This window comes from Ranitomeya imitator, chromosome 6 (assembly GCF_032444005.1).
Source record: "Ranitomeya imitator isolate aRanImi1 chromosome 6, aRanImi1.pri, whole genome shotgun sequence".
NCBI classification, from domain to species: Eukaryota; Metazoa; Chordata; class Amphibia; order Anura; family Dendrobatidae; genus Ranitomeya; species Ranitomeya imitator.
In genome coordinates, this window is record NC_091287.1 from 14467101 (window position 1) to 14480818 (window position 13718).

At 43.9% G+C, this 13718-nt stretch overlaps 1 protein-coding gene across 1 annotated transcript; it reads right to left on the reverse strand.

The window, feature by feature from the left end:
• Positions 1–2971: 2971 nt before the first annotated feature.
• Positions 2972–13147, reverse strand: LOC138641644 (uncharacterized). The gene is made up of 2 exons (XM_069729195.1): positions 13012–13147; positions 2972–7342 (listed from the first exon to the last, which is right to left on the reverse strand). The coding sequence occupies exons 1-2, from the start codon at positions 13034–13036 to the stop codon at positions 5817–5819; spliced, it is 1551 nt and encodes a 516-aa protein (XP_069585296.1). The 5' UTR covers positions 13037–13147; the 3' UTR covers positions 2972–5816.
• Positions 13148–13718: the final 571 nt, after the last annotated feature.

Here is a 13718-nt window from a genome sequence, read left to right on the forward strand (position 1 = left end):
GTGTAGCAACTTTTTGTGTGTCGAGTTGCATGTGACAGGTTAGTGTAGCAAGTTGTGTGCAGCAAGTTTTGCGCATGGCGAGTTTTGCGCATGGCGAGTTTTATGTGTGGTGCCTTTAGAGTATGTGCAAGTTTTGTGTGAGGCAACTTTTGCATGTGTTGTAACTTTTGTGCATGTTGTAATTTTTACGCGTGTGTAAGTTTTGCGTGTGGCGAGTTTTCCATGAGGTGAGTTTTGCACTTGTGGCGAGTTTTGCAAGAGCCTAGTTTTTGCATGTGGCGAGTTCTGCGCGTGGCGAGTTTTGAGCGGCGACTTTTGTGTTTCTACTTTTATGTGGCGAGGTTGGTGTATTTGTGGTGAAATGTGTGCTGAGGGTAATATGTGTTCAAGCACGTGGTAGTGTGTGGCGCATTTTGTGTGTGTGTTCATATCCCCGTGTGTGGTGAGTATCCCATGTCGGGGCCCCACCTTAGCAACTGTACGGTATATACTCTTTGGCCCCATCGCTCTCATTCTTTAAGTCCCCCTTGTTCACATCTGGCAGCTGTCAATTTGCCTCCTACACATTTCCTTTCATTTTTTTCCCATTATGTAGATAGGGGCAAAATTGTTTGGTGAATTGGAAAGCGCGGGGTTAAAATTTCACCTCACAACATAGCCTATGACGCTCTCGGGGTCCAGACGTGTGACTGTGCAAAATTTTGTGGCTGTAGCTGCGACGGTGCAGATGCCAATCCCGGACATACACGCATACATACACACACACACACACACATATAGCTTTATATATTAGATGTAAAAGGAGGGGAGACTGAAGCAGCCACTGATTGGCCGCAGGGGTCGCATGATGTCGCACTGATCGCTGGAGAGACAGTGGAGTCACCGCCGGAACGGGAGTGTAAGTGTTATATGCTGAAAAAGAGAATGGAGCGCACCTCCGAAAATCATACAATGATCTAGGCAAAAATATATATAACTGAGCATGATGTTAAGTCTTGCAGTTTGGGTGCTGTGGGGCACCAGGCCGTCCGCCCTGCCGGTGCATTGTCGCTGCAGCGGTGGTCGGCGCACGGCTCCGCTCAGGGTCCCAGTATGAGGTTCGCCGTGTCGTGGCAGTGGGCTTCATACAAGTCTGATCACAAGGGTAAACTAAGAACCTCATGCTCAGTTATATATATTTTTGCCTAGCAGCATTAGATCACTGCGATTTTTGGAGGTGCGCTCCATGTTCTTTTTCAGCATATTATAAGTGCTGTTATACTTCAAGGGGGAAACAAGAGTATTGCGCAGGGGCTTAGTAGTGGACAGCCCCTCTAATCATCCCTGTGTATCTTCTGACATGATAGTCCTCAAGCTCCACGGGCCGGGTCCTGGCTCAGCGCCTCTTTCGCTACAATCCTCACCAACACAAAGAAATGAGCCAAAAATAACAACAGCTGGACACCTAAGAGTTTATTGATGCAATGAATCCTATACAGAATGTTTGGAAGGATTCTATCTATATTTGTAAGGTTACTGGATACATTAGTTACATCGCTCTAACACAACATGGCAGTGGCAGGACCGATGTAAGTCAGATCAGACGCTTTCATCCGTCATTATTCAGACATGGACCCACTCATCCTCCAGAGTAGAGAATGTGGATCCTGCAGATTCTGATCCTTACTGCCCAAGATCCTGTCCAGGCAAACTCAAAAGAGTGACTGTCTCTCCAGGATCTGGATCACCAGGGATTCCCCACGTGCTGTGCCAGCCAGAAGAAGGACATCATCGCTGCTCTTGTCCTTTTGTGACACCCAATGGCGTAATAAATGCAGATCTGAATTTGCATCTCAAAGTCTGGAGGGATTCTCATTCCAGCAGTCTAAGATTTCATGCAGACTGCCATGTAATTCGGTCAGAGCACGGTCCGCTAATGCACAGACTGGCGCGGCTCTCATGGACATACATGAAGTGTCATGCTGCTGCAGTGCAGTATAGCACAACCTCCACCAGGGGGAGCTTGGGAGTGAAGTGAGGCTGCACACACAGAGTAGCACCACAGAGCAACAGCACAGGTGCCACCAAGTGGCGAGAGAGCGGTCAGACAAGCCGAGTCAAAAAACAGTCCGAAGCAGAAGTACCAGAGGTTGCAGCAGTACACGTGGTCAGGAACAAGCCAGGGGGTTCAGCAACGGTTGAAAGTGGAAAAGACAAATAAGGCAGGAACGAGTCCGAATACAAGCCAAGTCAAAAACCAGGGAATCAAACCAACTAACAGGGAAATACTGGGGAAAGGGCAGACAGAGGGAGTCAACAGACACGGGGCAAGTCGGGGATCACAGCAGGACAAATCAGGATCTACCAGTGTCAGGTTCACACGCCGAAGGCAGAACTATAGCTGACATCGCCGGCAGGAAGCATCGGAGCTAAATAGCAAACCTGAACCCAGAATGAGGCAGAGCAAGTTAACCCTTGACATGATCCGGCCGGAAAAAGGGCAGACAGGACAAAACTCCGGAACGGATCATGACATGAAGCTGTCGGTTCTGGAATGCCGCGGCCAGTCTGTGCATTGCAATCCGACCCTGGACCGATTTGCACGGTCGTCTGAAGCCCTAAGTGTATGTTCACACGAGCAGCAAACATGGTGAATAAAAAATGTAGCCTTTTACATTACCAGCAAAATCGGTGAGATTTCTGAAATCTCATGCACATGCTGCTTTTTTTCAGAGCGTAAATCGCAGCAGTTAATTTTTTTGAGCACTTTTGCAGCATTTTTACCCCCCACTGAAAGCAAGAACAGCCTGCAAAAAGGCTGATATAATGCAAATACTTTCTGCAGCATTTTTACCCTCCCCCCCCCTGCTGAAAGCAATAACAGCCTGCAAAAAGGCTGATATAATGCAAATACTTTCTGCAGCATTTTTTTTTAAATCTATTTGCAGTGTTTTTGTATTATAAAATCGCTTCTCTTTTCAGACATTCTTTTAACTAACTTTATTAACATATACTGTAGACAAAAGCACATATGAAATCCACCTGGGAAATGCACTAAAATACAGTAAAAACTCATGTAAAACAACAAATGTATGCATATTGTTCACAGCACGTTTCCTGCCAAGAGAGTTTTGGGAGCAGAAAAAAATGCTGCAAAAATGCCTTGTAACATAACATAGTAACATAGTTAGTAAGGCCGAAAAAAGACATTTGTCCATCCAGTTCAGCCTATATTCCATTATAATAAATACCCAGATCTACGTCCTTCTACAGAACCTAATAATTGTATGATACAATATTGTTCTGCTCCAGGAAGACATCCAGGCCTCTCTTGAACCCCTCGACTGAGTTCGCCATCACCACCTCCTCAGGCAAGCAATTCCAGATTCTCACTGCCCAAACAGTAAAGAATCCTCTTCTATGTTGGTGGAAAAACCTTCTCTCCTCCAGACGCAAAGAATGCCCCCTTGTGCCCGTCACCTTCCTTGGTATAAACAGATCCTCAGCGAGATATTTGTATTGTCCCCTTATATACTTATACATGGTTATTAGATCGCCCCTCAGTCGTCTTTTTTCTAGACTAAATAATCCTAATTTCGCTAATCTATCTGGGTATTGTAGTTCTCCCATCCCCTTTATTAATTTTGTTGCCCTCCTTTGTACTCTCTCTAGTTCCATTATATCCTTCCTGAGCACCGGTGCCCAAAACTGGACACAGTACTCCATGTGCGGTCTAACTAGGGATTTGTACAGAGGCAGTATAATGCTCTCATCATGTGTATCCAGACCTCTTTTAATGCACCCCATGATCCTGTTTGCCTTGGCAGCTGCTGCCTGGCACTGGCTGCTCCAGGTAAGTTTATCATTAACTAGGATCCCCAAATCCTTCTCCCTGTCAGATTTACCCAGTGGTTTCCCGTTCAGTGTGTAATCGTGGTATTGATTCCTTCTTCCCATGTGTATAACCTTACATTTATCATTGATAAACCTCATCTGCCACCTTTCAGCCCAAGTTTCCAACTTATCCAGATCCATCTGTAGCAGAATACTATCTTCTCTTGTATTAACTGCTTTACATAGTTATGTATCATCTGCAAATATCAATATTTTACTGTGTAAACCTTTTACCAGATCATTAATGAATATGTTGAAGAGAACAGGTCCCAATACTGACCCCTGCGGTCCCCACTGGTCACAGCGACCCAGTTAGAGACTATACCATTTATAACCACCCTCTGCTTTCTATCACTAAGCCAGTTACTAACCCATTTACACACATTTTCCCCCAGACCAAGCATTCTCATTTTGTGTACCAACCTCTTGTGCGGCACGGTATCAAACGCTTTGGAAAAATCGAGATATACCACGTCCAATGACTCACCGTGGTCCAGCCTATAGCTTACCTCTTCATAAAAACTGATTAGATTGGTGACAGGAGCGATTTCTCATAAACCCATGCTGATATGGAGTTAAACAGTTATTCTCATTGAGATAATCCAGAATAACATCCCTCAGAAACCCTTCAAATATTTTACCAACAATAGAGGTTAGACTTACTGGCCTATAATTTCCAGGATCACTTTTAGAGCCCTTTTTGAATATTGGCACCACATTTGCTATGCGCCAGTCCTGCGGAACAGACCCTGTCGCTATAGAGTCCCTAAAAATAAGAAATAATGGTTTATCTATTACATTACTTAGTTCTCTTAGTACTCGTGGGTGTATGCCATCCGGACCCGGAGATTTATCTATTTTAATCTTATTTAGCCGGTTTCGCACCTCATCTTGGGTTAGATTGGTGACCCTTAATATAGGGTTTTCATTGTTTCTTGGGATTTCACCTAGCATTTCATTTTCCACCACGAATACCGTGGAGAAGAAGGTGTTTAATATGTTAGCTTTTTCCTCGTCATCTACAACCATTCTTTCCTCACTATTTTTTAAGGGGCCTACATTAAGGGGCCTTGTGTGAACAAACGCGAAGAGTCGTATTCAAAATGTCAAATTAGTCTGGATCTGGTAGCTGGAAGGATCTGGGGGAGTCTGGAGTGTTTGTGTGGATCTGGTAGCAGGGTGTGAACTGGGAGGATCTGGTATCTGAATGGGGATCTGGTATCTGAATGAGGATATGGTATCTGGGCAAGGATGTGGTTTCGGAGTCTAGCTATGGTGGAGGATCTGGTGTATTGGTAAGAATCTGGTAGCTGGGTGTATCTCTTGAACATGGGCGTAAATTTGATATACGGGTGAGAGTCTGGTATATGGGTGTGGATCTGCTGACTGGATGAAAATGTACTTGCTGGGTTGGGCTGTCTTGGGGATCCAATGACTATATCTAAATCTGGCTGGTTGTTGATATGGTGAGGATCCTTTAGCTGGGATGAGATCTTGAAGATGAAATAGATGTGGGGATCTAGTAGTAGGATGTTGATCTGATAGCTGGGAGTGGACATGGTGTAACTCTGGTAGCTGGGTATCTATGTGGTCGAGGAGGCTTTACTTTGGTGAGGATGTGGTGGGGATCAGTTAGTCTATTGTGGATCTGGTAGAGATCTAGTAGACAGGTTGGGCATCTGTTCGCTGAGGCATGATTCTGTATGTGGAAGAACCATCAATCTCAGGAATCAGGTCAGTATCCACTTCCATTCAAGAGACAGCCATTCTCCATCAAGATGCATGAGGCATGAGTGCTTGAAGTCCTCTCCTCTTGGAAACACCAGTCTAATGTAACAGTCAGAGAAGACTCAGGTAGTAAATGAGATTCAGATGACACAAGGAACTGGGGTTCTGAAGTTGACTTGTGCCCATTAATGATCTTGTAACATTCTTGAGATCTTCTATCTTCTTCTAATACGAATTTGGGCTCTTCTAAGCATCTCAATTCTCCCTTGAAATCCGCAATCTCTTGTATACTGCTCAGATTCAATGAGCTGCTCCATAAATTCATCTTCAGACCTTATGGAAGTGCACTGCCTAACGTGCTCAGTTGCCCTCCTGATAAGTTGAGCGCCATTTTCTCCAAGCTGCTCCGTTTCAGCCTTGAGCCTCTCGAGAACCATTTGGTATGTCAACACTTCTTGGTCGTCTCTTTGATACTTCATCTTTAGGCTTCTGTAAGTGGCTCTTTGGTTGATAACCAGGTTTTGCCATAGAAACTTCTCAGAGAAGTGCTCACTAGATCCGTGTTCACAAACCTTGCAAGTGGCACTGAAATAAAACACTTCGCACAAACGGACGATGGCATTGTAGGCCACAAAGCAATCATGGTGACAGGTGGAGCTGCATTCCCGGCAGTTGGTGCAGTTTTTCATGGTCTCAATCTTCTTTTTGATTGGTTTGGTCACTTCATATTCAAAACATTCATTCTTTTCTATTTCGACTCTGTGTCGAGTAAGGATTTTCTCGGTTTGCTCCAGCTCGTACTGCTTGGACATCACCTCCTTGATTCTATGGACCAGTGCCTCCACCGTGATTTCAGTGGCATTGTTCTGCATGAGGATGTTCTTTGGTAAAATTATATTGTTTCGCGAGGTTCCAGACAAAAATGTAAAAAAGTTCTTGACGTTTTCCATCCCCGAACTCCACTGCTGCTCATTAGCCGTATTGTCATCCAGGGAATTATTTGCATATAACACTTTATCATTGAACATGAACTGGATGGGACAACCATTTCTATCTTTTGCACATGGAACCCTGGCACAGATCTGTGCGTTTTGGTCATCATCGGCAGAAGTCATGAAGATCACTATATTTTTTTGTACGCTTGAGCCAAACATAGCCAGGAGGGAATCAAACGTGTATGTCTGAGTGAGAGACAAATCGGTCATTGATGATTGAGCCACAAAACAAATTGCATCAATGTGGTCTAACTCCGAGTTATAGAATAATTCCCGGATCTGCTGGATAGCTCGTCTATCTGGACTCACACCTCGGGTCTCCGGAAGTCCAGGAGTATCAATGATGGTTACAGAGAATGGGATACAGAATTCCGATTGATGATTGATCTGATACACCATGAGCTTTGATCTCTGACATGAATCCCTGGCCTGTCCTAGGGGGTGTTCTCCAACTAATTGGATCCTGCAGTCGTACTTCCACTGGATCCCAAAAATGTAGTTGACGAGGGCATTGATGAGGACGGTTTTTCCAGCTCCGGTTTCACCAATCATCATTATGACCTTGTTGTCTCTCCCTGGACCTCCATTCCCAAAATCCCATTTCTTGAGTTTTGGATCATAATTTAGGAGCATCTTGTAGATGTTCAGGAGTCCGACCTCCTTATTCTCATTTGACAGATTAGGACTTGATTTAATCCACATCACTTTTCTCAAATCTTCTATGTGAGGTCCACAAAATCCATTACCTGCATGGATGAATATGAGATGGTGAGAGATCTGCTGTTATGTCATTGACACAGTCAGGATATATGGCAAACATATAGTTGTAGCTGCATTTACGGGGGCTTGTTACAGGTTTATTGTAGGGTCAGGACACAATGTCCCTAATATTATTATAAGGAGCCACAAGGGGTGGGAGTTCTCATTACTATAAGGAGGATCGGGAGGTATCATTACTATAAGGAGGAACGGGGGAATCATTACTATAAGGAGGAACGGGGGAATTATTACTATAAGGAGGAACGGGGGAATTATTACTATAAGGAGGAACGGGGGTATCATTACTATAAGGAGGAACGGGGGAATTATTACTATAAGGAGGAACGGGGGAATCATTACTATAAGGAGGAGCGGGGGTATCATTACTATAAGGAGGAACGGGGGAATTATTACTATAAGGAGGAACGGGGGAATCATTACTATAAGGAGGAACGGGGGAATCATTACTATAAGGAGGAACGGGGGAATCATTACTATAAGGAGGAACGGGGGAATCATTACTATAAGGAGGAATGGGGGAATCATTACTATAAGGAGGAGCGGGGGAATCATTACTATAAGGAGGAACGGGGGAATCATTACTATAAGGAGGAACGGGGGAATCATTACTATAAGGAGGAACGGGGGAATCATTACTATAAGGAGGAATGGGGGAATCATTACTATAAGGAGGAACGGGGGAATCATTACTATAAGGAGGAACGGGGGAATCATTACTATAAGGAGGAACGGGGGAATCATTACTATAAGGAGGAATGGGGGAATCATTACTATAAGGAGGAACGGGGAATCATTACTATAAGGAGGAGCGGGGGTATCATTACTATAAGGAGGAACGGGGGAATCATTACTATAAGGAGTAACATGAGGCATCAATACTATAAGGAGGAACGGGGGTATCATTGCTATAAGGAGGAACGGGGGAATCATTACTATAAGGAGGAATGGGGGAATCATTACTATAAGGAGGAACGGGGGAATCATTACTATAAGGAGGAACGGGGGAATCATTACTATAAGGAGTAACATGAGGCATCAATACTATAAGGAGGAACGGGGGTATCATTACTATAAGGAGGAACGGGGGAATCATTACTATAAGGAGTAACATGAGGCATCAATACTATAAGGAGGAACGGGGGTATCATTGCTATAAGGAGGAGCGGGGGAATCATTACTATAAGGAGGAACAGGGGAATCATTACTATATAGAGGAACGGAGGAATCATTACTATAAGGAGGAGCGGGGGAATCATTACTATAAGGAGGAACGGGGGAATCATTACTATAAGGAGGAACGGGGGAATCATTACTATAAGGTGGAACGGGGGAATCATCACTATAAGGAGGAACGGGGAATCATTACTATAAGGAGGAATGGGGGAATCATTACTATAAGGAGGAACGGGGGAATCATTACTATAAGGTGGAACGGGGGAATCATCACTATAAGGAGGAACGGGGAATCATTACTATAAGGAGGAACGGGGGAATCATTACTATAAGGAGGAACGGGGGAATCATTACTACAAGGAGGAACGGGGGGAATCATTACTATAAGGAGGAACGGGGGAATCATTACTATAAGGAGGAACCGGGGGAAACATTACTATAAGGAGGAACGGGGGAATCATTACTATAAGGAGGAACGGGGGAATCATTACTATAAGGAGGAACGGGGGAATCATTACTATAAGGAGGAATGGGGGAATCATTACTATAAGGAGGAACGGGGGAATCATTACTATATAGAGGAACGGGGGAATCATTACTATAAGGAGGAACGGGGGAATCATTACTATAAAGAGGAACGGGGGAATCATTACTATAAGGAGGAACGGGGGAATCATTACTATAAGGAGAAACGGGGTAATCATTACTATAAGGAGGAACGGGGGAATCATTACTATAAGGAGGAGCGGGGGAATCATTACTATAAAGAGGTACGGGGGAATCATTACTATAAAGAGGAATGGGGGAATCATTACTATAAGGAGGAACGGGGGAATCATTACTATAAGGAGGAACGGGGGAATCATTACTATAAGGAGTAACATGAGGCATCAATACTATAAGGAGGAACGGGGGTATCATTACTATAAGGAGGAACGGGGGAATCATTACTATAAGGAGTAACATGAGGCATCAATACTATAAGGAGGAACGGGGGTATCATTGCTATAAGGAGGAGCGGGGGAATCATTACTATAAGGAGGAGCGGGGGAATCATTACTATAAAGAGGTACGGGGGAATCATTACTATAAAGAGGAATGGGGGAATCATTACTATAAGGAGGAACGGGGGAATCATTACTATAAGGAGGAACGGGGGAATCATTACTATAAGGAGTAACATGAGGCATCAATACTATAAGGAGGAACGGGGGTATCATTACTATAAGGAGGAACGGGGGAATCATTACTATAAGGAGTAACATGAGGCATCAATACTATAAGGAGGAACGGGGGTATCATTGCTATAAGGAGGAACGGGGGAATCATTACTATAAGGAGAAACGGGGTAATCATTACTATAAGGAGGAACGGGGGAATCATTACTATAAGGAGGAGCGGGGGAATCATTACTATAAAGAGGTACGGGGGAATCATTACTATAAAGAGGAATGGGGGAATCATTACTATAAGGAGGAACGGGGGAATCATTACTATAAGGAGGAACGGGGGAATCATTACTATAAGGAGTAACATGAGGCATCAATACTATAAGGAGGAACGGGGGTATCATTACTATAAGGAGGAACGGGGGAATCATTACTATAAGGAGTAACATGAGGCATCAATACTATAAGGAGGAACGGGGGTATCATTGCTATAAGGAGGAGCGGGGGAATCATTACTATAAGGAGGAGCGGGGGAATCATTACTATAAAGAGGTACGGGGGAATCATTACTATAAAGAGGAATGGGGGAATCATTACTATAAGGAGGAACGGGGGAATCATTACTATAAGGAGGAACGGGGGAATCATTACTATAAGGAGTAACATGAGGCATCAATACTATAAGGAGGAACGGGGGTATCATTACTATAAGGAGGAACGGGGGAATCATTACTATAAGGAGTAACATGAGGCATCAATACTATAAGGAGGAACGGGGGTATCATTGCTATAAGGAGGAGCGGGGGAATCATTACTATAAGGAGGAACAGGGGAATCATTACTATATAGAGGAACGGAGGAATCATTACTATAAGGAGGAGCGGGGGAATCATTACTATAAGGAGGAACGGGGGAATCATTACTATAAGGAGGAACGGGGGAATCATTACTATAAGGTGGAACGGGGGAATCATCACTATAAGGAGGAACGGGGAATCATTACTATAAGGAGGAATGGGGGAATCATTACTATAAGGAGGAACGGGGGAATCATTACTATAAGGTGGAACGGGGGAATCATCACTATAAGGAGGAACGGGGAATCATTACTATAAGGAGGAACGGGGGAATCATTACTATAAGGAGGAACGGGGGAATCATTACTACAAGGAGGAACGGGGGGAATCATTACTATAAGGAGGAACGGGGGAATCATTACTATAAGGAGGAACCGGGGGAAACATTACTATAAGGAGGAACGGGGGAATCATTACTATAAGGAGGAACGGGGGAATCATTACTATAAGGAGGAACGGGGGAATCATTACTATAAGGAGGAATGGGGGAATCATTACTATAAGGAGGAACGGGGGAATCATTACTATATAGAGGAACGGGGGAATCATTACTATAAGGAGGAACGGGGGAATCATTACTATAAAGAGGAACGGGGGAATCATTACTATAAGGAGGAACGGGGGAATCATTACTATAAGGAGGAACGGGGGAATCATTACTATAAGGAGTAACATGAGGCATCAATACTATAAGGAGGAACGGGGGTATCATTGCTATAAGGAGGAACGGGGGAATCATTACTATAAGGAGGAATGAGGGAATCATTACTATAAGGAGTAACATGAGGCATCAATACTATAATTAGGAACGGGGGAATCATTACTATAAGGAGGAACGGGGGAATCATTACTATAAGGAGGAACGGGGGAATCATTACTATAAGGAGTAACATGAGGCATCAATACTATAAGGAGGAACGGGGGAATCATTACTATAAGGAGGAACGGGGGAATCATTACTATAAGGAGGAACGGGGGAATCATTACTATAAGGAGTAACATGAGGCATCAATACTATAAGGAGGAACGGGGGTATCATTACTATAAGGAGGAACGGGGGAATCATTACTATAAGGAGTAACATGAGGCATCAATACTATAAGGAGGAACGGGGGTATCATTGCTATAAGGAGGAGCGGGGGAATCATTACTATAAGGAGGAACAGGGGAATCATTACTATATAGAGGAACGGAGGAATCATTACTATAAGGAGGAGCGGGGGAATCATTACTATAAGGAGGAACGGGGGAATCATTACTATAAGGAGGAACGGGGGAATCATTACTATAAGGTAGAACGGGGGAATCATCACTATAAGGAGGAACGGGGAATCATTACTATAAGGAGGAACGGGGGAATCATTACTATAAGGAGGAACGGGGGAATCATTACTATAAGGTGGAACGGGGGAATCATCACTATAAGGAGGAACGGGGAATCATTACTATAAGGAGGAACGGGGGAATCATTACTATAAGGAGGAACGGGGGAATCATTACTATAAGGAGGAACGGGGGGAATCATTACTATAAGGAGGAACGGGGGAATCATTACTATAAGGAGGAACGGGGGAATCATTACTATAAGGAGGAACGGGGGAATCATTACTATAAGGAGGAACGGGGGAATCATTACTATAAGGAGGAACGGGGGAATCATTACTATAAGGAGGAATGGGGGAATCATTACTATAAGGAGGAACGGGGGAATCATTATTATAAGGAGGAACGGGGGAATCATTACTATAAGGAGGAATGTGGGGTATTATTACTGTAAGGAGGAATGGGGGAATCATTACTATAAGGAGGAACGGGGGAATCATTACTATAAGGAGGAATGTGGGGTATTATTACTGTAAGGAGGAACGGGGGAATCATTACTATAAGGAGGAACGGGGAATCATTACTATAAGGAGGAATGTGGGGTATTATTACTGTAAGGAGGATCGGGAGTTATCATTGCTACACACAGTATACGTTACTACACCCACTTTACGTTACTGCACATACTATAGGTTACTATACGCTACTACACATGCCATACATTACTGCACATACTATATGTTACTATACCTTATTACACATACTATATGATATTACACATACTATAAGTTACTGTACATACTATACCTTATTACACATACTATACGTTATTACACATACTATAAGTTACTATACATACTATACCTTATTACAGATACTCTACGTTATTACACGCACTACCCATGATGCTACTAGTACTCCTCCACACATCACTCTGGATACATTCACATTCCGTCAGATGTTACTCATAATGTTCCTCATCACTCACACGTCTCTACAGTAAATACTCAGTATCTCATTACTACCCCATCCTGCGCCCATATCTGCCCCTATCTCAGGGTATAATGCCATCGCATGCAGATACTACTACATTGGGGTAATGTGCTGCGTCACCTTCTGGGCTCCCGTGGGCGGCCATGCTCCTCTCTGTTCTCTGTCTGGTGCCTCTGTGATGGGATTTTCCCTTATATAAGGCTCATCTTGTTTCATTTTTCATTTTGGACACTACTGTCAGCAAAACTGAAAAAAAAAAATTCTGGGAAGTAAAGCTGGTATTTGTACGTCTCCACCTCGCATAGAACTGACCATAATTATAGAACATGGCCCCCAATCACAAGTCGACAATGTCACCAGGTAATGAAGCCTCCAGGTGCCCACTGGGACCCGCACAGCAGACACAATATGGCTCCTGTTTATGTTTGTGCCTCCCGGCAGCTCAATGCCAGTAAGGCTCTGGGCAGCCAGATGGATGGACCCGGCCTCTGACGCCTCTGTCTATACAATAGTATCCCAATGTTACAAGGACCTGATGGTTTGTTGGTCTCCCCCTCCCATGGTCTCTGTCATGTGGTGAAGTCTTGAACCCTGTCCTGCCCGAGGGTCTTTGAATGTTCTTCTACCACATTGTCTGGTTTTCTCCTTATAGTGTATAAAGCTATAAAGAAGATAAATAATTTGTAATAGGGTTAGAACAGACCGTCTCTGGACCCTCTTACAAGAGACATTTCCTGCCATGTTTGCGGAGTCGTTCTGCCCCTGCCGAGATGTAATGTTTTATCACGTTCTGCCATATTGGTGACAGTATAGATGGTTGTAGCTCA